The sequence below is a fragment of the Accipiter gentilis genome, chromosome 20 (genome assembly GCF_929443795.1).
Source record: "Accipiter gentilis chromosome 20, bAccGen1.1, whole genome shotgun sequence".
NCBI classification, from domain to species: domain Eukaryota; kingdom Metazoa; phylum Chordata; class Aves; order Accipitriformes; family Accipitridae; genus Astur; species Astur gentilis.
In genome coordinates this window covers 1,156,148-1,179,474 of record NC_064899.1, presented here as the reverse complement: position 1 = coordinate 1,179,474, position 23,327 = coordinate 1,156,148, and the positions used below count along the sequence as shown (strand labels likewise).

The 23,327-nt window shown below is 40.1% G+C and overlaps 1 protein-coding gene across 3 annotated transcripts in view; it reads left to right on the top strand.

Moving 5' to 3' along the window:
- Positions 1-23,327, top strand: part of SEMA5A (semaphorin 5A) — a 327,513-nt gene that overhangs the window by 231,098 nt on the left and 73,088 nt on the right. For all 3 annotated transcript variants that reach the window (XM_049823923.1, XM_049823924.1, XM_049823926.1), the window contains exons 13-16: positions 6,796-6,913; positions 12,472-12,653; positions 14,918-15,061; positions 23,058-23,205. In XM_049823923.1, the coding sequence (XP_049679880.1) occupies positions 6,796-6,913; positions 12,472-12,653; positions 14,918-15,061; positions 23,058-23,205 (592 nt within the window). The remainder of the gene's footprint in view (positions 1-6,795; positions 6,914-12,471; positions 12,654-14,917; positions 15,062-23,057; positions 23,206-23,327) is intronic.

The following is a 23,327-nucleotide window of genomic DNA, read 5'->3' as shown; positions in this document are numbered from 1 at the left end:
GAGGGAATCAATTCAAGGTCTACAGATCTGAGGTTGACCTGTATTTCTGTCTTCCCCTGCAAAAACCAAGGTTTTTGCAGAAAGTGTTTGTCTATCTGGCCCACAAAATGCATTTGAGACAAACTATGCATTTACGTTTTGCTGTACCTGAAATATTTAGTCACAACTCTTTAAAGTGTGTGATCTATATGTGTGCGTATTGTAAGCACACATTTTTGGCAAACAAGGAACTTTGATAAACAGGCAGAATTTTACAGCCTGCTCCCAATGTATTTCTTGAAGTAGCCTTATGATAAAAAGGAAAATGTCTTTTCCTTTTAGTTTGCAAAGTTGTAACAAAACCAGATGGACTTGACTATATATTTGCAATTCAGATTTTATTAGTAGGATATTATTTTAAACAAAGAAGTGAGCTAAGAAATAAAAATTTGAAACAGGCATGTGGTTTTCATATGTCATGATGTAATTCATTTCTTTGCTTTCAAAAATACCAAAAGTTTGAGGAATTCTAAGTTCAGTGTAGTTACTGTTAAGTTTTTCTTGAAAATCACCTGATGCGTTTAAAGTAACCCACTTTCCAAGGGATCATTTCACTAGTCATTTGATACTTGGCAAGTGTATTCTCTGGAAACAGAAGTTAAAGGGACTAGATGGTAATAAGAAAGGGGGTGGGGAGGCAAATCTGGAAGGTTTTTTTATTTTAAATTAATTTAACATATCACGTACTGAACTGCTACTCAGTCAGGCCAGCACATACCCTATCCATCTGAGCTTACAGTGCTCTGCATTACACACCAGTTGTTTTCTCATGAGAATTATTTGCAGCTCTTTTAATACTCCATAACATTTTTTGTGGACATTTTCATGTATTTGAAATTTTACAGAAAATTAATAACTGAGTTTGGAGTCCACTATTGACCTGAGTGTATGAGAGAGAGAGAAAATATTTGTGATGCAGCAGTGTGAACTGTGGGCAGGATTCCAGGGCAAGAGTTTGGTTGCTCCAGTTCCACGAGCCCAAAGTGAGTGGCTCTGAAGGCCATCTGCTCCTCATAATACGTTGTCAGGCCAGTGGAGGTATCTAGAGTTACTTCTGGAACGAGAGGTAGCCGTGCCCTCGAAATGTTGGGATACCTGCGACCTGGTTAGTACTCTTAAGGAGTCAAGTTGTTGTCATGGTTTAACCAACCCAGGACAGTTGTACGTCCTGAATCTGGGCCTTCTGTCTTTACAATTGATTCTAGTATAAAGTTAACATCAACTTTGAAGTTCAAAAGAACCTAGGTTACAGCTGACGGAAAGAATCTGGCAGTCGTGTACCCTGTTTACATTTATATCCGCTACAGATGTGAAGGTCTTTTAAAGTCGTGGGGATACCATATGGAAGAAAACGTGTCCAGCCTGGGCAATCACTGTTATTGCCGTTCCGGTCTAGCAACACATAAACGTGTAGGAAAATCCCCAAATCCGTTGCTCTCGCGTTGCCTTGCCACTTAGGTAGCTCAGATTTTCAGAGCCTGTTTGCAAACCACAGCTTTGCAGGCTCTGGTTTCAACCCATCAAAAGGGCTTTGAAAACCCTCGCTGCGCCTGGGGGTCCCAGCGTTTCCAGGCTCCTGCCTCCTGATCGGAGGGCTGGACGCTCTGTCTCGGCCGATTGACATGGATGAGGACCTCGGATGTCGTGTCTTTACAACGAACGGCAAGCCTGCGTTCTCTTGCAGAGAGCGTGCTCTGAAAGTCGTCTTCTGCATCGTTCCAGGTGGAGCTACTTGGAAGCACCAATATTCAGAGAACTGTGTGTTATAAACGACTTTACTAAACAAATTATACATAAATTCCTGATTCTGGATTTGAAGGGAGGAGCTTGTAGATTTAGTGAATCATTCCTAGATGGATTTTGATTGTCTCATAGAAATTCAAGTCAGAGGAAGCAGCAGTAGTCCACGCAGAGTGACTGAGATGATTAAAAGATTTGCTTTTTCTTATAGGCATAGACAAGGGTTAAGCAGGATTCTGAATATCTGACACACATCTTAGTTTGAGCTCCTAGGACTTTGTAAATTATGTGCCTACTATTTATGCTCTTCTGCATCATTCATCTGTATCTTTACATCCCCGTTCTTCATTGCACGCACATATATATACATATATATCTACAAAACCAGCAGTAATGAAAACACTGATAGGTACCTTTGTACAGAAGTCTAGTATCAGATTTATGTATTCATTCAGAAATGGATAGCACAGTGCGTTTGGAACATGAGGCAGGCTTTTATCTTCAGTTGTCTGTTCAAATTTGCAGTGAGGAATCTAGCTTCTGTGAAATAAGATGGTGACCCCAGTTCAGTTCCTGGTATACAAAGTGTCCAGATCACAGTTGACAGTAATTGGAACTAGGTAGGCATGGCTATCTCAGTAGGAAGGATTGAAAGGGTCAGGAGACTGAAATATCCTCTGTTCTTCAAAATGCTGTGTATCGGTAAAGACAGAAAAATGTTTCATTGAACAGGCTCAGAAGATGCACCTCTTAGGTTTATATAAGCTCTGAATAAAATGTTACAGCTCAAGAGGACACCTGATTAGCACTTGCAATGTATATTGATATGGGAATATATTCTTCCTCTGAAAGGAGATTTAAAAATCTCTTTTAAATCAGTGGTATCAGAATACAGCTTTTAATCTTAATGGGTTTTTGTTCTTTGGAGCACGCGTAACAGATTCTTTTTAGTCTAAAACTGTATGGGGTTTTTTATATATTTTGCTCTGCATGGTGTTCATTTTGGCCTCATTTTCTGTCTGAATAAATCCTCTCACATGTAACTGAAGTAGAGCAGTTTTGCTAGCCTGCTTGGTGATAATTATGAAATAGCTGCAGAAAATGACCTGCTATTGCTGGCTTGCTTTAGAGTGAGGTGACTTACGGTTCTGTTACCAGTCAGTCAAAATCCATTAAGTGTTGCACGACTGTCCGTAGGCATACCGAACCAGCGCAGCCAAATGAACGCCTTGCAGGAGAGACACTCAACTGCTTATCGTTTGTGTTTGGTAAAAAATGTGAAATGACAACACAGAGGAAAATTAGCATCAATCAGTAGAAGCCAAAAGCTGTTGAATGTTTTTGTAGAGAATGTTGACTCGACAGGGTGAGTGGCATCAAGAGTCTTAGAATGCATCAATTCACTTTTATTCCTGAATTTCCTTCCTGCACAAAATTGCCAGTTTTAGCAGTGCTGGGACGTGAAGTCTTAAGAGATGTGGGCTGGTGCCTACTGGGAGTAACAGACAAAACATTCATTTTCATCTCTGGTGAAATTGAGATGTAAGGTAGACTCCCAGAGACAAGATGACTAATGTATTATCCAGCTCTGCTACTTCCAGTGTCACTGTCTGAAAGGGCCCTGTCAACTGAAAGACCTAATACTAATTTTAAAATTTATCTAATTTTTCAACAGTAGCATCTAAAATGGCTTTAATTTAAACAGAGATCTGGGAAGAAAAAGGCATAAAGATGTGTAATGGTACCTAATTTTCAACTTTCCTTACTTACATGAATTTGACAGCCATTTTGTACAGTTTCTTTTGTTATTTCATGTACACACTGAAGCTGTTCCTCTTACTGCTGGCTCTTGGGAGAAAGAGTCATTAAAAAAGAGTTAAAACAATATGAAATTTTCGTTATGGAGGACAGTAAGGACACATAACTGTGAGTTAATAATAGTCCCTTTAATTTCAGATTGAAGTTCTGATATCTTCATACTTACAAGCTTTATTCTATCCTCATTTTCTATCCATAATCTTATTTTGTTATCTGTTTCTTTTTTCTTTCTTTTTTTAAATCTATGCATAGCAGATCAAAATAATTAGCTGCTGTTTTTCACACATTAAATTATCCCTCAAAGGAAAGAAAATGGTTTTAAAAGGTAGCATAATTAAGCAAATATGGATTAAAATTTACCCGCATATTACCTATCCTCTTAACTTAAGAGAAAATATATCCACTTTTCAGAGACACTGGTGATCTAAGCAAGTGATCTAAAAGAAATAAATAAGAAAACCCTCCGAGATGTTGAGGCAGAACAGAAAAGGACTGTTGTGCCAATACCTGAGAACAGGGCAGCTATTTAAGCCAGGTCCTGCCTCATTTCATTAATATATCTGGCACAGTGAACTGAAATGCCAGAAAGAGGGTGGTGATGCTGAACTACACTTTCGTGGTACGGTTTTTCTTTCTGAATATAAGATTTCAAAAATTAAACTTTTTACAAAATGAGATTAGATATAATAATGACTGGGACAATCAATTAGAACATTATAAAAAATAAATAAGGCAAAAATAGAGTTTGTCATGTGAGGAATGCTTCTCAGATGAAATTTCTTGTTGCTTTGTTTGGAATAGTTCATACGTTTCCAGGATTAATTTATGTATTGTAGTGTAAAGAAAAAAAAAAAAACAAACAATTATTGAAGACTGTTAATGCCTTTCATTTTTAGAGGCAGTTCTTTGCATTTAGCCTCTTGTCATCTGCATGAGGTTAGCTGAGTTATTAACTTCTTAAAACCATAGTTTTCATGTGGTCAGTGGACCTTCTTAACTAAATTCTGGAAAGATTCACCTCATTTTATCTTGCTGCAGTGCTCTCCAAACCCGGTCACTTTACTGAAATGGCCACGTTCAGTGCCCACGGAGTGATGGAACATGCTTTGTCCTGGCAGTACAAGGACTTTTCAGCACTTTTTTTTTTAACTTTATTTCTTCCATGGAACTAGGATCCATTCTGATACCAGGAAGTTTTAAGAACGGTCAAAATATGCTTTGAGTGCCCTACTTATAACTGTTAAGTGACTTGTAATGAAAGGTGCAAGCCATTTGCCTGAGTGGAAACTAATGTGGAAACAAAAGCAAAAGAGGAAATATGGTCTAAGAGCAGAGTGGGAGAAGGATCAGCTTACTCCCAGGAAAGGGAGTGTGTTTTTGAGTGAAAGGGTATTGACTTTTAAAATATTTTATTTTTTTAATAGAAGGTGTCTAAAGCCTAATAACTGCATTTAAAAATATTAACACTTAGCATAAAGGAATAGTGAAGTTGGAAAAGTGAGCACTTCTACTCTGAGAAATAGCACAGCTAATGTTGCCAATTGTGCATTAAGTCAGCCTTTACTTTTGTTTTGTAGTCATTTTTTATAATTTTTTATAAAACATGTTTTGTAGTAATTTTTTTATAAAACATTATAAAACAGAGATACTCCGAAGGAGAACACTGAACATCTTGTCTTGCAGACCCTGGAAGACCAAGACACTTAGAACTTTCCATAATTTGTATTAATTGTCCTCCTCACTTTCTAGATAGAGTAAATAGAAACATGTGCAGCCTGAGTAACAAAAATGCTAAGTGCTCGCAGCTGCAAGAACCATCAGTGGAAACTCTTTTCTGAACACCAAATCCCCTAAACCAGAAGCTTTATCTTTGAACTGGCAGCCTAATTAGGGATACCTAGGGAGTTTTGGCTATTACGTCTCTTACTCTGCGTCCATTTTGCAGATGGGAACTATGCTCCCACGTAGCACTGGCAATCCTTGTTGCCAAGTGTACTGTAGAAACTAATTCTTTGAAATTTATAAGTAGTAAGGATCCCCTGTGATGGTATTACGGAATAGCATAGTAGGGAATGAGTAAGTCTGCATTTTGTCTGATGTTATTGTGGGAACTACATGAGGAATGCCAGAGATAAATAGAAATATGAAGAAAACACAGGATTTGTGAGGACAGAGTCACAGAAGGTCTGAGGTTGGCAGGGACCTCTAGAGATCCCCTGATCCTGCCCCCCTGCTCCAGCTGGGCCACCCAGAGCCGGTTGCCCAGGACCGTGTCCAGATGGGTTTTGAATATCTCGAAGAATGAGCTGAGCAAGAATGATCAGTTTAGCATTTTTTATAATCTAGACAAAATGTTTGAATTTATGATTTTTATGTGTAATTTATAAGTATTTTTACAAGTGTTAAACCAATTATATTATGCTTCACTACAATGGGACTTCCACCTCCTTTCTGATATATCATTAGCTATGAAGCTGCAGACCTATTGCCTGGACTGTTAACGCTTGTGCTACCAGTAGCAAGAGAAAGCTGCCATTTAATAGCGAAAAGAACTTCTAGTTTTTTACAGCGGGTCTTTCAGAGTCTGTAGGAGGCTGGACTACCATCCTTCTCTCTAACCTTCCTTTTTCCTCCTCATGTGCCAGAGGAGGGGATGTCTAGGGCAGTGTGTGAAATGCCAGAGGTGTGATGGCAGCCACCGGCACCCCTTTGAACTTACCTCCAGGGATTCTATAGCAGTGCAGACAACAAACCAGAGGTTTTCTAATCAGTTTTCAAAGAGCAGACCTTGTCATCTGATTTCTGACAAAGATGATAACTGTCATTCCAAAACTGATAGAAAAGACTAAGAACTGTCACTCCTGAAATCTTCGTTACTTGGAGCAGACAACATAGGCTTTTTATGAATTGCTGTAGTTCTCTAGTAATTAAGTACAATAATCAGTCTTGACGATATACCATGCATACAGCCAGAAATTCAGCTATGCACTTAAAAGAAATACTAGCTTTGTGTAGGCATTCAAATTCATTTTTCTTCTCTTTTGTAATTTCATCTGTGCCATACCACAACAGGGACCAGTTTCACTGTCTGTTTTAGGCCTGCGAAACATGAAGGGACGCCGCATAGTTATTTAGAGATCTTTGGTCACTACAGATGAAGATAAATGTTCATGTTTTCTGACTGGTTTTCATTCACAGTGCATGCATTGGATCCCAAGACCCTTATTGTGGCTGGGACATGGTGATGAAGAAATGCACAACGCTGGAAGAAAGTCTGAGCATGAGTCAGTGGGAGCAAAGCATTACTGTGTGTCCTGTAAGTCCAAATACATTCATTTATCTCTTAACACTTTTGATTCCTTGTGAATTTCATGAAAATGAGCTGGCATAGGTTTTTCAAACTCAGAAAACTGTATTTAATGCCATTTTTCTTCAGGCTTTCCCATCTGATTTTAACAGGATATTTAGTTTCTTTTCTATTTCTTATCAAACTACTTATATAATATGATCAAGTTATTTATAGTACTTTCAAAGAGTAGTTCTTTTTTACCTGTAATGTCTGTGTTCCCACCTTGAAAGCAAATGTTCACTAGGATTAGAGATATTGACATGTTTTTCTCTGCAGGATTTTTCTCCATTTTGTACTTTGAAAAAATTTAATCACTAGTGGTATAATCTTTTCTTTTGGGATCATTATTGCTAATATGAAAGGCCATATAACATCCTTCAAAGTCCATGAATTGGAAGGGTGAATTGTATGAGTTAAGTCTCACCCACATAAATGATGAGTGATAATTATAATGAACTTCGTGTTAATATTTACGGTGGTTTAACACTTGTCTTTTAAAATGATTTTGAATAAATTTAATGTAATAAAAAACAAACAACAATGTTGATTTATATCCATCCTTTTTAATGTGGTTCCAGTGTTGGTTTAATATTGATTTGTTTCCCTCACTCCAAAGAGCACAAAAAGAAGGTTGAAAGGATCTTCCTTGTGCTACTAAGCTCTTTCCTTTGGAGACTCATGGAGGCTGCTTTGTCTTTGCATGTTGCCCATGGAGAGGGAGCCTCTCCAGCTCAGTTCTGCTTTCATTGCTAATAAGAACTTGTTCCCACTTGCCACTGGAGCACACACATCTCTATGAATTTTTGCTCATATGACATCCATGTTCTATTGTCCATGTGTTTAACAAGCTCCTTTTAACATCTTAGTGACAGTCCACTCTCTTAAGCTGGGCTTCGTTTAGTGAACTAGAGACGTGCAAAATTAGTATGAAGTTCTTCCAGATTTCACATGGGAGCTCTACACATGCTGCAGCAGCCTCATAGATACAAATCACTACACTGATTCCAAGGTCCTTGAGAACTAGCTCCTGCTGACTGTCTGTGTTTGGCATTAAGTAGTAATTTTTAAAATACCTTGTCCTGTCCTTTGCATCCATGCTCTCACATAATGGCCTAATAAAAAAGGCTTGCATCGGATTCATCTGCATTAGCATTTTAGCTGAAATCTGGAGCAACTTTGGGGCAAATACTCTGATTTTTCCCATCTACTGTTCTTTGTTTCACATCACAAAGCAGTCTTGAAGCACACAAGCTGCATACTTCCAGATGAAATTAAACCAAATGTGTGCTCCAACTACTACTAGGCATTTGATCGATGGCCAGAGCGAGTCCAACAAAAAGTCCACAAAATATGTATGGTGTATGTGGCAAGTCTTCAACACCACCTGTTTTATTTTCCAGATTGGCAGTTTGTGTGCGTACCATTTGCTAATATAGTCATAGCCATTGTCTCACAGAAAGTCGGGATTCAGTCACTAGTGCAGTCCTTGCCTCCCTGATTGACAAGTACGCTAGATGCACTGTCCAGTATCTTCATTTCCAAGTACGTGGAGTACATCATATCTCCCTGTGGTAATCCCGCAGGCTAAATGTGGTTATGCGGAGGGTTTGCTGGTCGCCTAGTTGGGTTGCTGCATTAGCAAGGATTACGGGAATGGCTTGGTTGGTCGGTATTTGCCTGAGCAGTCTGCCTACTGTTTAGTCTTTGAATTCTGGCATTAGCCCTTATTTTCTTTCATAGATAAAAAACATGAGGCCAAGAGGGGGTGGAGGGGGAGGAGGAATGGTTTAGAAAGGAGAATTCAATTCTGTTCCGTTCAACTGGAAAAACAATTATTTAGTATCTATTATATGACAGTTGCGTAGGATGTGACAGTCTAGTCAAAGCAGAGGAGCACCAAAGGATTGCTCAGAAATTCATCCACAGCTGTGAGACTTATGCTGCGTATCAGAGATGAAAAGATTTAGCCAGCCTCCAAAGGAATTTTGGAGTTGAGCAGACTGAGATTGCGTAATATAAGGAAAATTTTAGAACTAACTGTCTAAATTGAAAAGCGTCATTTTACCACTTTACTGTCTTAAACCCCTGAACTCTAAGTAACACATTATTGAACAAATTTGAAAACTTCATAGAAACTTTCCTTTAACATAACACTGTATTCTGGCAAACTGCAATCGATTACAATTTTGCTTAGCGAGGCTTTCAAATATTTGTTTTTATAGCATTTTTATGTGCTGTATTCACAGGATATATAAGCCAAGAGGTAATGAATTTCATTTTGTAGGCAACTGAGCTATGTGCATCCTTGACTTTTGCTATATATATTTAAGACAATGTTGCAGGCAGAACACAACAGAGTATTAGAAACCTCCAACTCTCCCTCTTTTGGTTCCAGTCAGGTCCAATATCTTAATTGTTAGTAAAACTCCACTGGTCTTTTTAACATTATAGAAAATTTGTCAGGTTAACGCATGACCAGTTTCTTCTAAACTCAGATCAGAGACAGAGGCATGTTTATACAGTAGTTTAGCCCAAAATTAAAAGTATGACCAGTTGCACTTGAGAAATTATTTCCTAGGGAATTACTCACATATCGGAGTATTTATTGACATGTCATGGTAGAGCAGGGAGGGGGCTAGGAGAGGTGGCTGAGCATTTGTGTTACCGTCTCGCTGAACTTTGAATATCATTTGTGACAAATGTGGGGTTTTTGGTTATCTTGCTTAGATTTAATTCTCAAGTTGTTTGTTTAGGTGGTTGTTTCAGTTGGCCTAAGTACACCAATTGTGCATGAATATAGATAGTAATTAATGCTACAGCACATATGTCTACTTTGAGCTTCTTCCAGTTGGTCACATATCCCTATTATTCATCCAGTATTTTTTATAGTAATGAAGGTTCATTTTTTTGCCAAAATATTTTCCAGTGGGACCACTTGTAATCCATCACTTAAAAATACACTGGCTGACATTATCAAAGAGCTTTTACAAGGAAAGTAAAAATATTTTTTTTTCAAGTTGGGGTTTTTTACATAAGTATGCAACATGAAATGGCTTTATTTTTCACAGCTGCATGCAGGGAAAGAGTATAGTATGGGATCTTATCTGAATTCATTAGCAGCTTCAGGAAACACTCCAGAGCCACTGAATTCTACACAGAGTAGAATTTGCAGATTTAAGGGCTGGGTCACTGAAGATGTGACCTTGGCTCAGAGTGCAGAGGCACAAACCAGGAGGACCAGGTGGGTGCGGAGAGGCTCAGGACAGAGATGACTGATACCGCCAGGGCGTTAGGAAGGACGAAGGGACTAGAGGTATCTGCAGAAGGGAAAGGGTGACAAAAACGGGGTAGTAGAGAGGGAAAGGAGAGAGTAGCCATGCCGGGCAAGTACAGCCCTATAGTCCGATTGATTGTGATTTTCCCCTTGAGGCGTGCCAGATGGTGAAAGGTTAATGGGCGTAGGTTCTGGTGAGGGCTGAGGCGGCCCCTCGTCAGTACATTTTGCCTTCCTGCAGTCCTGTGATGAAATTGTTCGATATCGCTTGTGAAAGGGAGATACTCGGGGAGAGACAGAGCAGGTGAGTCATGGGGAAGAGCAGAGACTGCAGTGGGATGATCTTTACAGGAGCAGGGGGCAAAAATCTGCCGTCAGTATGTCCTTCTGAGCTCAAGCTTTCAGCTGAATTTTGTGAATACTTTCCCTGCCACTTGATATAAATTATGGTAACCATAGACAACTGTAGCTTTAGTTTATAATTGCAGGTGCAACAATAAAGGTGCTTTGGTGCAGCATAGAAATGGAAAGCAGCAGACGTTTTCACTTCTCTGACATTAATTGGATTGGGGAGATATCATTGCTAGTTTACGGACTATATATTTGTTAGACCAGCATTGTAGGAGAAAATGGGTTTACTTGTCACTTAACAAGAAGTAAGTATTTCTTGTTGTCTTATGAAAAACAACAGTGTATACTCTGCATGAGCAAAGGTCAGTGAGTTATTTTCAATAAACAGCTGTCAGCAGAATTTTGAAATGATGAATTATGGTTATGTCAGTTGTAGCTGGCAGAACATACATATAGCTGTTCTGTGGAGAAGCTGTATCTCTGAAAAATAAATCATGAGAAATGTAATTAATAGTGAAATTATGGAGCCCTTACCACAGTGGAAAGAATCAGCCAGCACCCAGCGTGGCAGTGGAAACATGTCTTGTGCTGTAATCGAGTCTCTTCTATCTTCAAATTATTAGTGAAATGTATACTTCCCTCAGCACTGTTAAAATGAAGCAATACTAAAAATACCAAAGGGAGACACCATTTCAGATTATTCGTGACAATCTACAACTGTAGTTCCTATTTCAATATATAAGCAAATGTTAAAGTGTTATGTTCTTACACATTTGATAAAATATGCATGACTACAACATATTATACATATTAATTTTTATTTAAGAGCGACTTTAAATGCTATTTAGCCTGCACTTGTTAGTACTGTTGTTTTGACTGAAAGTTAAAATGTGACAATCAAAGGGCAAATCCTTTAGCATTTAAGTGAAAAAGTGGCCATCATTTCCATTTACGATCACAGATTTGTCAAGATTAGCATCTTGCTAAAAGAATCAATAATATGAAAGCCTGTCTTTTTAAGAGAGCTGAATTCCCCATGTCCAGCCCCATTTTCTTTAGAAGTTCCAGTAACAATGGAGGCAGCTGCAGTTTCCGTTAGCGCATTCCATTTCAGCTGGACAGTAAAGAATTCTTGTTAGCATGTGTTATGGCTGCATGATGGAAACATTCCAGTCAAGGTGAGAATGGTCTGACCCTTCCAGCCAAAGGTGTTGAGAATTGACTTCAGCAGGAGCAAAGTGTCTCATTATGTAGGGTTAGGAGCTGCTTTTTTGAAGATGTTTTTAGGATTTATACATGTAATTACATCTACTGTTCAGAGAGAGTAACTTAAAACTACATTTTACTTTTATGAAATGGTGCTATCTATTGCGTGCTTCAAAAAACTGTTGTCAAAAAGACACTCATCATGGAGATTTGAGTTTCATTCATCCAGGTTTTTTACCCTGGACTATTAACCTCTGCTGCCTCTTCCTACCAATGTAGATTAGGGTTTCCACAAGCATTCTTGCACATGCTGTTTTGCAGTCAGTATCCAGGTTCCTAATCAGAGGTAAATTTTAGGAAATAGGGAATACTATCATCAGAAGATAATCGAGAAGGTGAAACTGTACTTCCTATGGAATCACTGTAGGCAGGCATGGTTGTGAAAGGTAACGGTTAGTTGTGATTATTGTTATTGCTGTAGTGGTGGCATCCACTGGCCCAGGTCGGTTGCAGATGGTGGGAATTTTGCAGCTAGAGAGATTCTAAGGGGAGCTTGCTGTCGGGAACGTATTCCTCTGCAGTGGAGGCTTTAGAGGTGGCGGCTGAAGGCTGTACCTCCCTGTACTGCAGAATTAAGAGGTTGTGTGAAGAAGCGTCAGGCCTCAGGTAAGCCTTCTGTTGTGTTTGTTTCTAGATGAGGAATCTGACAGTGGATGGGCATTTTGGAACGTGGTCGCAGTGGAAACCTTGCACCCACACCGACGGGGCCAGCGCTGGCTCCTGCCTCTGCAGGACGCGGGTGTGTGACAGTCCTGCTCCGCAGTGCGGAGGCTGGCTGTGTGAAGGACCAACCATGGAGATCGCCAACTGTTCCAGGTACACAAAACAATTTCAGGTTCTATTGTTTATGCTTTAAAAGTTTTTTGCTTCATCAGAATAGATCCTGTTCTGTGCCGGAAACAGCTTATAGCAATGGCCACAGCGTTAGAAAGTATCTCACGGGCTTTGCGGGAAAGAGCATGAGCCAGACAGCAGAGAGTGATTTCAAATGCTGTGTACCAAATAACATTGTCTTTGGCTAATTTTAACAAAAGCTCAGAAAGAAAAAAAATCAGTGAGGTAATATCCAAAGTATGATACGTTTTTCTCAGTTCTGCAAGTCGTAAAACTTTTTTTCCGGAAGTCAGAATTGTTCACTTTTTTGGAGGTCTCATGTCACCATTATATTCCCCCATTCTGCCTTGGGAAAAATGTTTTCATTATCTTTTCGTTGTATCACGACATCTAGATCTATTACCAGTCTGTATGCCACTCTTCAGCCACTCTTTTGTCTTCCTCAGGCACGTAACCACTCCCAGAAAAAACAGCGAGAGCAGATCATTTCAAAGAGACTCAGGACTATGCGTATCCTGAACTGCATTAGGAGTTCATGTTTAAAACTTTACATGTACTTTAATTGCAAGATGAAACTTATATACTGGTGCATTCTGCTTATTTTCAGTGATTCTTTCTGCTTTTTGTCTCTGCTTTTTTGGGTTTTTTTAAACATCAGAAGCACATCATGGTAGTGAATAAAACTGATTATCCTTCTGCACAAGATAACTGCAAGCTCTGTAAGTGGAAATAGTCAGTTTTAGGGAAATTATTAAAAACATGACAATGTAGTATATAGCATCAGATTAGGACAATGGCTTGGGTCAGACATTGCACTGACAGAGATCTTTTTTTTTTTTTTTTTTTTTTTTGTCTGTGTTACCAGTGATAGCTGATTAATGTTTTCAAAAGCTTTTTTTTTCTGTGTTATCAACTCTTATCTCCCTTATAATAACAAGACATCAAGATGAGTGAAATTTAAATTGGTAATATTTGTGATAAATTACTTGAATAATCTTATGTCATTTTTATTACTGGATTTAATTAATTTTCATTGTTAAAAAAAAAGTTATTTCAAAATCAAGTAAGGCACTATATTAACTTTTGCTTTTATGATGAAACCTCAAAAACTCCTTATAATTTAGTTTTATCTTTCTTGATTTTTGTTTGTCTTCTACCAATACAGAAACTGCAAGCTAGCCATCAAAAGGTTTTGGGAACTGCTGAAGTGCATCATTTTTTGCTTAGGACAGGGTATGAAATTCCTTTTGAGATGTTTGGTCTCTAGTATATTTTTTCATAGGGTATATTGGGGAGAGACAGGAATGTCCTTTCCAAACATTCACAAATGCAGGGTACAGCATGTGAATTCTGTTAGCTTTTTGGTTACTGTGCAAATAAGGTATTGACGCCTTATCAGAATATCCTGTTGAAATTGTGAACTAATGCATTTTGACACTTATTCCTCTTTTTCCCTTTAGAATCATAGAATCATTTAGGGTGGAAAAGACCTTTAAGATCATCGAGTCCAACCATTAACCTAACACTGCCAAGTCCACCGCTAAACCATGTCCCTAGAGCACCACATCTACACGTCTTTTAAATCCCTCCAGGGATGGTGACTCAACCACATCCCTGGTCAGCCTGTTCCAGTGCCTGATAACCCTTTCGGTGAAGAAATTTTTCCTAATATCCAATCTAAACCTCCCCTGGTGCAACTTGAGGCCATTTCCTCTCGTCCTATCACTTGTTACTTGATAGAAGAGACCGACCCCACCTCACTACAACCCCCCTTCAGGTAGTTGTAGAGAGCGATCAGGTCTCCCCTCAGCCTCCTTTTCTCCAGGCTTTAATCACTTTCCTTTCAGAAGAGGTAGCAAAACTTGACATTTTAATTTCCCTGAAAAAAAAGACCCACAAATAATAATTGGAACAATATGTAATTAAAAGTTATCTTCAGAACTTTGATAGAGGAGTTTGCAGGTGAAGTTTATGCAGAATAGTGACTGAGAGCAACTAAATAGCTTCTTATCTTTGTACTTCTTGAGTAATGAAGGCATTTTAGCAGTTGCTGATTACAGACCATGGAATATAGAAGGATCAGAGCACCTTTATTTTAGTTCCATATTCTTTAAGAAATGGAACACAATGCAGTATTAATGACTTCTACAGAAATATTAATGGGCCAGATTCTGCCGTCAGTCACACCTAATCAGCCATTCGCTATGTATAACAGATGACAGAGCCTGAGCTTTTTATTCTACCAGAAATGGAGGCTGGACACCATGGACTTCTTGGTCACCCTGTAGTACCACTTGTGGAATAGGCTTTCAAGTTCGTCAGCGTTCCTGCAGCAATCCAACCCCTCGACACGGAGGACGGGTGTGTGTGGGACAGAACCGGGAGGAGAGGTGAGTTATCTTTTTTCAACGGTGTGTTTTAATTTCTTCTGCTCCGCTGTATTCCCGATGACATTTTCTCCTTTACCTGCCTTGTTTTTCTCTTCCCTCTCCTCTCACTCACTCTCTGACTACACTGCTGCACAGTAGCAGTATTCCCATTAGCAAGGCTGTGGGTCTGCAGCAGTTCTTTCATCTTTCACTTAGCTGCATCCCTCTTGAGCCAGCTGAGAGCTCCTGGTAGTGCCAGAGAATTGTGCTGGAGCAATGTGCTGCTGTCCCTTGGGACCCTGAAAATTGATTCTCCTTGAAAATTGATTGCAGTGTGTTTGAATTGTAACTTGCCCAGCCTCAAGACCTGGAATTCAGAGCAAAATATAGTAAGGTCACAGCACCATGTTACTGATGCTGTGAGTTCTTTTTTTTTCTGTCTTAAATGAATTTAAGCATCTCTAGAACATGAAAGGAAGTTTCAAGGGCTTTGTTTTATATTCAATAAATATAATACACCTTGAACTCAAATATCTTCTAGTAAATTGTTTGTATCTATATTAAACCCTGAGCAGATCAAGTCAGCTCAGATTTTGATTTCACCATCTATTGCTTTGGCACTGGGCTGGGTATTTTGTCACTAGCTCAGAATGTAAAGTTCAGGCCTCTGATTCCATTTTACATGCACCCTAATGACTCCAGTTGGTAATTTGTGTGTTAGGAATTTTAACAGGAATTAAATATTTCTTGAAACCAAACTAGAATATATTCAGAAAACTGCAACTCTTAGATGCATTATGTTGTTTCCCGAGGCATGCCAGAAAGCTAGATAGCAGAAGACTGGTGTTGGTGTAAGAATTCGGAGTCCTGGAGTCATCTGTTCCAAGAGATGTATGTGGATGTGTTTCCTTTCAATATGCACTTGCAGCTCACTTCAGTGTTTCTGTATGGATGATTTCGTATCCTATATTGCTGTTGGATGAAAACAAGATTCAGTAACCTTTATGATGAGTTTCAGTGAGCGATTTAATTAAACACCAACTCTGGCATTTCTCCAGATGAAGAGATTCCATTGAAGGGAAGTTGCAGCACACATTTATATATTAACATATCACCAGGGACCTGGTCTTTCTAACTCTAAATGTAAAGGATCAGTATCACAGAACATGTGAACACTTCTTGCTGTTTCAGAGCCATGAATATTTACCATTTCATCGCAGAGGAGAGCATTTTGTTATTTTGTAAATTGCTTTCTGAAAATAAGTTGCCCTACCAAAAAGCCATCACCACCAAATGCAGATTATATCTGCTGTTACATAGCTCTGTCCCAGCATGAATAATAGTTATTGATTTTCTTGAACTGAGAGGTCAGTCCAGGGCAGGACGCAATGAGACTGAGTATAGAAGAAAAGAGTTTAATTTGGATAGACTTTTTGGTGATGGACCATGAATCTTAGTAGTCATTGTTCATCTTAAGTTTAACATGAAATAAAAGTCCAAAAAGGAGTTTCAGAGAAATACAGAAAACGATGAGAAATACATTCATAATTATAGAAGAAAATGTCCACTATTAAGACAACAGGCGCACTAAAAAAGCGATTACAAACTGGAAAGTGATACTTAAATGAGTTGAAATAATAGCAGCCTAGAAGGGTTGAATTTTAGTACGTAACAGTTCTGAAGGAACAGCAGGCTTAGGTTGCTTTGCTTTTGTAGCCTGCAGGTTACTTGTCCTTTCCCTCTTTGTCCAGTTCAGCAGCAATCGGGGCTGTACGTGCCTGTGGGTTTACTGCAGGGTGCCTTTTTCGCTCACAGTTCCTCTGTCGCTGTTTCCGATCTCCTTGAAACACCCGTCACTCTCACCGGCCCTGCACCTTCCTCCCACTCACCAGCTTGCTCACAGTTGAGCTCCTGCCTCTACCCTGATTTTGTTGAAGTTATCCATGATGTCTGCTGGTACTTCTAGAGTTGGGGGGGGTTTTTGAAGTACTTCCAAAATTTATTTCCAGAAGGTGTGGTGTGTTAGGAAGTTTTGTCGTATAATTTGTAAAGCAGCTAGAGGAATGAGGCATCAGTTATTTGCCAGGATTTTTCTCAGCGACAGGCCAAGGACTTGGATAAATCTTTTCAGAGCTGTAAAAAACAGAGTCCTGGGAACCTGGCCAGACAGGGCCCATCCCAGCAACCCCAGTCAGGGAGTGGGGCAAGCCTGGAGGCTCTGGCCAGGTCCAGCCAAGTGTCTAGACCCTAGGTGACATCATGGTGGTGGGCCAAGGTTGAGGTCCAGCTGGGAAGCCGAGCCGCAGGCTGGGGTTAGGATCAGGTTCAGTGGTCACCGGGCAGGTCTATAGCAACAGGGCCAAGGCCAGAAGGCAGTCCGCACATTGAGGTCTCGACCAAGGGGCTCCGTGGTGGGCCAGGGACAAGGCTCAGCACTTCTCCGATGGCAGAGGTTGAAGGCCCCTGGCAGAGGTTGAAGGCCCCTGGCAGAGCTCTAGTAGAGCTCCTGGGTCTGTGGGTGTGGGTGGAGGTCCCACGTGAGGCTGGTTGGGACCATTAGGTCCTTATGAGTGTCCTCGGGGCTCTGACAGCGTGTAGAGTTTTGAGCTGCGAGGGCAACGGAGTACCGGTATTTACAGTAGTCCTGATTCACTGCTTCACTCCAGTGCCACTGGGGTTACACCTGCACCAGATGGAAATGCTTCCTTTGAGAACCGGGCCCAGTACGTTTAGGCAGGCTGAGCAAATACTCCACATGGAGGAACTCCTAAGAAATGTTTACCTTGGTTTTGTATCCAGAGTACCGATAAGCAGCTTCTCAGATTTTCTCAGTTAAATTAATCGATGCTTATAAATACCCTAACATTTTACTTTCTTAATGGCCCAGCACATATGTAAAATGAATATATGCATAGTCTTAGTAAAAATTAGAATTAGTTGGTTTACACATTGTGTGTATTTGTCTTTATAAAAGTGCATATTCACATCACCCTCACAGGTTCAGGGGCAGAAATACGGGATTTGGTTTCCACAGCCAACATTGTGCCAAACTTTGAAACAGTTTTTCAACAAACAGTGATTTCCGTAGAAGTCCAGTGCGTAAGTCCATAGAAAGCAAACACAGAAAAGGCAGCATATACCTGAGATAAATTCACCTGCAGATGTGAATGCATATTCAGTTTGAGAGTATTTGTTCATGCATTAAGAGCTAAATGTTTGTCTCGGTTATGTTTGTTTTACCTCATGAAAGCCATGATCGTTTCATGGTTAATGTATCGGGCAGCTCTGTGCTTGCTGGTCATTCCCTGGAAATCAATGGCAATATTTACCCATTTAAAGTGTTGCAGATAGGTTAAGCTCTTGCTTGCTCTGCTGCTTGGGGGGGTGGGGGGGTGGAAAACAATTGTGAGAGCACAGCAAAGACTCAGATTACAAAGCAAATTCACCCTGTAGAAATAGGTCAAAAGTGCGGCTGATGTGCATTTAGACAGAATATGGAGATGGATTAAAAATAGTATTTTAACAAAATTCGTTCATCAGAGAAAGTAATTTTGTAGTTAAGACTCCAGATGGAAGACATCCTGATGAATTCCTTAGGGGCTTAAAAATTTCTGGGTTTTCCTGTATGAGAAATATTCGCCAAAGCTGCTGGAAAACTCTCAAGGTTTTAGTTTATAGAGTCTATAGTATCCTGTCTTGACTTTTTCATTGAGTGAAAATGTTTGTCCTCTCCTTTCTGTGGAATGCAGTGGATATGGGCTCATTAAGTCCACTGGTCTCCCTCTTATCTGTGCAGAAATGAGGGACATTAGAATGAGAAACTCTTGTTTTTAGTGAGTGTAGTTATCTTTTATTACATAGGGAAAAAAGAAAGAAAAAAGCATTGCAAATCAGAACTAGAAAAATAAATTGGCTGCAGATGAGGAGTAAATGTTTGAAAGCCCTGGAAATTTGGGGCTGTATAAGGTGATTAGAAGCAGTACATATTGTCACCTTTTTTTGTGCACAATCCTCAGTAGATATTCAGAGCTTTTGGGATTGTTTCCATGAGAAGGAGGAACTGCTAAGAGTCAAGTGCCTGCTCCGCGTAGCACCGCTTGTTCCCGAGTAGTGTGAACAAGCCTGGTTCCCTTCAGCAGAGCAGATAAACACCATGAAGCTTTGGGCTTGCTTGCGCTCCCACGGCTCTCTCCGTCCTCCTTGCTTTCTCTGCTCCCTCCTCTTCTTCCACAGAAGCCCCTGGGAACAAAAGCCGTGGCCCCTGCCACCTTCCACAGTCTCCTGGGTGGGGATTTCTGTTGATTCAGCAATCTCAATCCAGTAAGGCGTGTGTGTGCATCGTGTGTCTGCCTTCAATTAAAGGAATCCAGCATTCCCATCAACCTCAGTATCATCTGTGCTTCCCAGCAAGTCACCAGCTGGTAATCACGAGTACCCACCACGTAAGAGTATATTGCATGGGAACGGGCAGACAGTGATGAAGGTTAGTTTGTTTTTCTTAAATACATGCTAGTATAATTTAGTTCAAAATTAAGAACTATACGTTTAAATTAAATAACATCTCTCTGTGGAATAAAAACTGTCCTGCAGTTAGCCTGTGGTACTCAGTGCTGCATGGCAACACGGAAATAAATTGACGTCTTATAAAAGCCTGAGATCTTCATAGGAATGAGAATAGTAATTCCAGTTGTACTGGAATTGCCAGGAGTAAAAATTAAAAAATTACTGTAGGAACTAGTGGTTGTGGATACAACTGGACAGAGGATGTTCTCCCTTCCCCCCAGTATGACAATTCCTTTATTAGGGCATTTGAACTTGGATTCACTGCAAGGGGAACCGGGAAGGGTCACTGTACAAAACCCACATTTCTCTGGGCTGTTCTCCCTTCTGACCTCAGTGCAGTTAGATTAGGGGAGAGGGCAGTGGTTTCACAGATTCAAGTTTCTTACATTGCATGTTTTGTTGAATTACTGTAAAATGTTAGCCCTGTGGGTCCTGAGAACACAATTAAGAGGGGAAGAAAGAGCAAAAGGGAAAAAGGGTTACTGAGTGACTTGAAATGCAGCCAAGAGGAGATATAATGAAACTTGGCTCAAAGCCCTGTGCTGTAGCACAGCTCTCAAAGATCAATTGCAGGGATGTCTCTAGCTGTGAAAGCATACCTGATGTTTTCAGAGGCTGGCTGGCTGAAGTGAAAATACAATTCTACTTGTATGCTGTGTTGTTTCTTTCTTCTTTTCCTCAAAAAAAGGAAAAATTGTCACTCACTTCTGCTGTTGACTTTTTAAAAACTTTTTCTCCTAAATTGAAGTTAAGTTAGCTTGCGTAGACATTTTAGGGCTTTTTTTCAGTTTCATCTTGTAGTTTCAACTGCATCTTTAAATAGTGTTGGTTAGCAGAATTGCCAGCCTTTGAAGTGCTTACTGTATCAGTTGTTAGGTTTCCTTTCTGTCTTCCCCTTCAGTGAGAGAGCAGGTGAATAGGGCATGTCGACACTGAAGGAGGCACTGTATAGTGTCGTGAGCCTCATCGAAGTGAGATTTGTCACACCTAACTTCAGGTGTCCACGAATGTGAGTGCTTATGTGTGAGTCAGGTGTCTGAACTTCCAATACCGTCTGTAGAAGTCTAGTCGATACAGGCTGTGGAGAAGAGAGCGATTTGTCTCCTCCTACTGTAGGACCAAATTCCTAAATTTGGTCAGCTTAATCGTTCTAGTCTCCATAGCCTGTAATGAAAAAATGTCCATTGGCTGTAATGGGAGCTTAGATGTCTGTCTCCCATGCAGCCTTTGTAGTCAATGGAGAGAAATCAGTATATCGAGGGCTGTATTTGTAGGACCTACATTAGACATTTGCTTTAGGGTGACATAAATCATATTTTTGAAAGAGCAGTTTCTTTCCATGAACTCTTGCTCAAGGTTGGATGACTACTTTGTTTATAGACAGCTACACTGTACATGCCTATATTTTAAGGCGAGATGCGTCCCACCCTTAATTTTACTTTTTGCATGGCTGAATATTGGTAATTGTCAACTTCGTGGCAGATTTGCTTTATTCTGTGTGTGTGTCCCAAATTTACTCAACACATCTCCATTAAGAACTAATGAAATTATGCAAAATGTTTACTCATTTGACTAAATAAATGGTGATGTTACATCTACGCTTCATTGCGTACACGTTCTCAACAAGTGATCACAGAGACAAACGATCACAAACATTCACATAAATGACTGCATGTGACAAAGAATGTGTGCAGCTGTTGGAGATTTGGGGGAAGAATATCCAGGCGCAGAACATGCCTATGCATCTTTAGTGATGGCATAATGTGAACTCTGAATTGCAAATATTGAACATGCAGGAGGAAAAAAAAGGTAGCTTATGTATAAGCTACTGTTGAAAAACATTTACCCAAATCACGCACTGAAGAATTCTGAGATAGCAGATTCATAAATATTGAGGGTTTGGATTTTTTTTTCCTTGGTTTACTGGTAAACAGGAGATGAGGTCAATACAAGCTGTTAATCGTTTCCTTAAATATAGAGAAACACAAACCTAAATGTCACTCCCCTATTTACCGCACTCCCAAGCTTTTAAATTTTGATGGAGTTGCTCAGACCTAGGGACAAATTCTGAATCATAGGCTCCAGCGTATGTGACAAACCTGCTGTTGTATATAACATACACAAACAACAAATTTTCCTCCAGAATCCTGAATGTGCAAATTCCTTGGTAATGAAGAACTAGAGCTTGAGGATTTTGGGGCTTTCTGCAAAAAAAAAAAAGTGGTTATGGTTATTCTTTCTGAAAATGTCAACGGTTTATACTGTCATTTTTCTCTTTGTAGAAAATGATTTACTGAAGTATTGGAGTCAGTTTTCATTGCAGGAGAGTGCAAAGTGGTGGAAACTTGTTTGAAGAGCAGCAAGACAGCGGATTTTGGATGGCTGGTGTAAAAAATGAGGAAATACTGGAACATTAATTTGTTTGTTCAGGACAGTCAGTAGCTGGAACAAGAGCCACCCAGCCACATTCATAAAATATTAGAGCACTCCTTCAGGGTCATCTGTTTTCTGAATATCTGTTGTGGCTTTGCTTTATCTGAAACAGTAGCTTGGTCTCTTTTAGAGCCCCAGTCACACTTGCTGGTGGCCCAGATCCTTTGGACCTGTGTAGAGGGTCCTTACTAAGCAGCATATGCTATGGCTAGAGTTACCAGATGGTGAGCTCAAGAAATCAGGAACCTCAGGTTTTTACAAAAAATGGAAAAACTCACTGAAAGCTGGGACCCTCCTACATATCTGAATGTCTTGGTACAATAATGACAGCTCAGTAGTAAAACATTCCTGCTTCCCTCAAGAACCTAGTAGGCCTCTGAATCAGTTTGCAGCCTACTGGGAAACCCTTCAAAGATTGTAATAGCTAAAAACACCCTTTGAAAGATAAAGTAATAACACTATGAAAACATTACAGTTCTTTATGCCTAGAATCAATGTTAGCTTTTATTTTACCCATAAAAGTGGAGACACTGTGGAAAGCAAAAGCAAAAAGCAAGTTTAGCTCTCTGAAGAGGAGAGGGATGGATCCTAAGCAGTGCTTAGCTGGAGACTGATAAAAAACTGCCTGGGTAAGTGGTTGCCTTCTGTTGGGTTGCCTCACTTCTGCCCCAGATGTATAGCCACAACTGGTTTCAATAAAGTAGTTGTCTACCTTGCTTACATGCTCGCAGTACAATAGCATGGTTGTAGCGCAGGGTTTGTATAAAGGCACTGAATAAAGCAAACAAATGCTTCACCCATGCAATTACAGCCTAAAAAAAACCCCAAACCTCAAACGTGCAGTCACACTGTGCAGTGTGACAACTGTTAGTTCAGCGCTTCATGAGTAGAGAGGGGCCCTTTGTCTAAAATATTCCCCTGTACAAACATCTATCTGAATAATGCGAATGCGGGACTTTCATGGAGGTCTTGTCTTGGTACTAAGTAGATTCTTTGCCTCCTTGTCTACCTCTTCTCACAGGTACTGCAACGAGCATCTGTTGTGCCCTCCTCACGTGTTTTGGACAGGCTGGGGTCCATGGGAGCGCTGCACGGCTCAGTGCGGAGGAGGGATCCAGGCACGGCGTAGGACATGTGAAAATGGTCCCGACTGCCCTGGCTGCAGCGTGGTAAGTAATTTGCAGCTTTCCCTTCAGCAGATATCTATGGCCGTATGCCATGGATGTCTCTACGCCCATAGGGCATCTGTGTATGCTTCTGTGCTCTACCCCTAACGTGAGTCCCCAGAGCG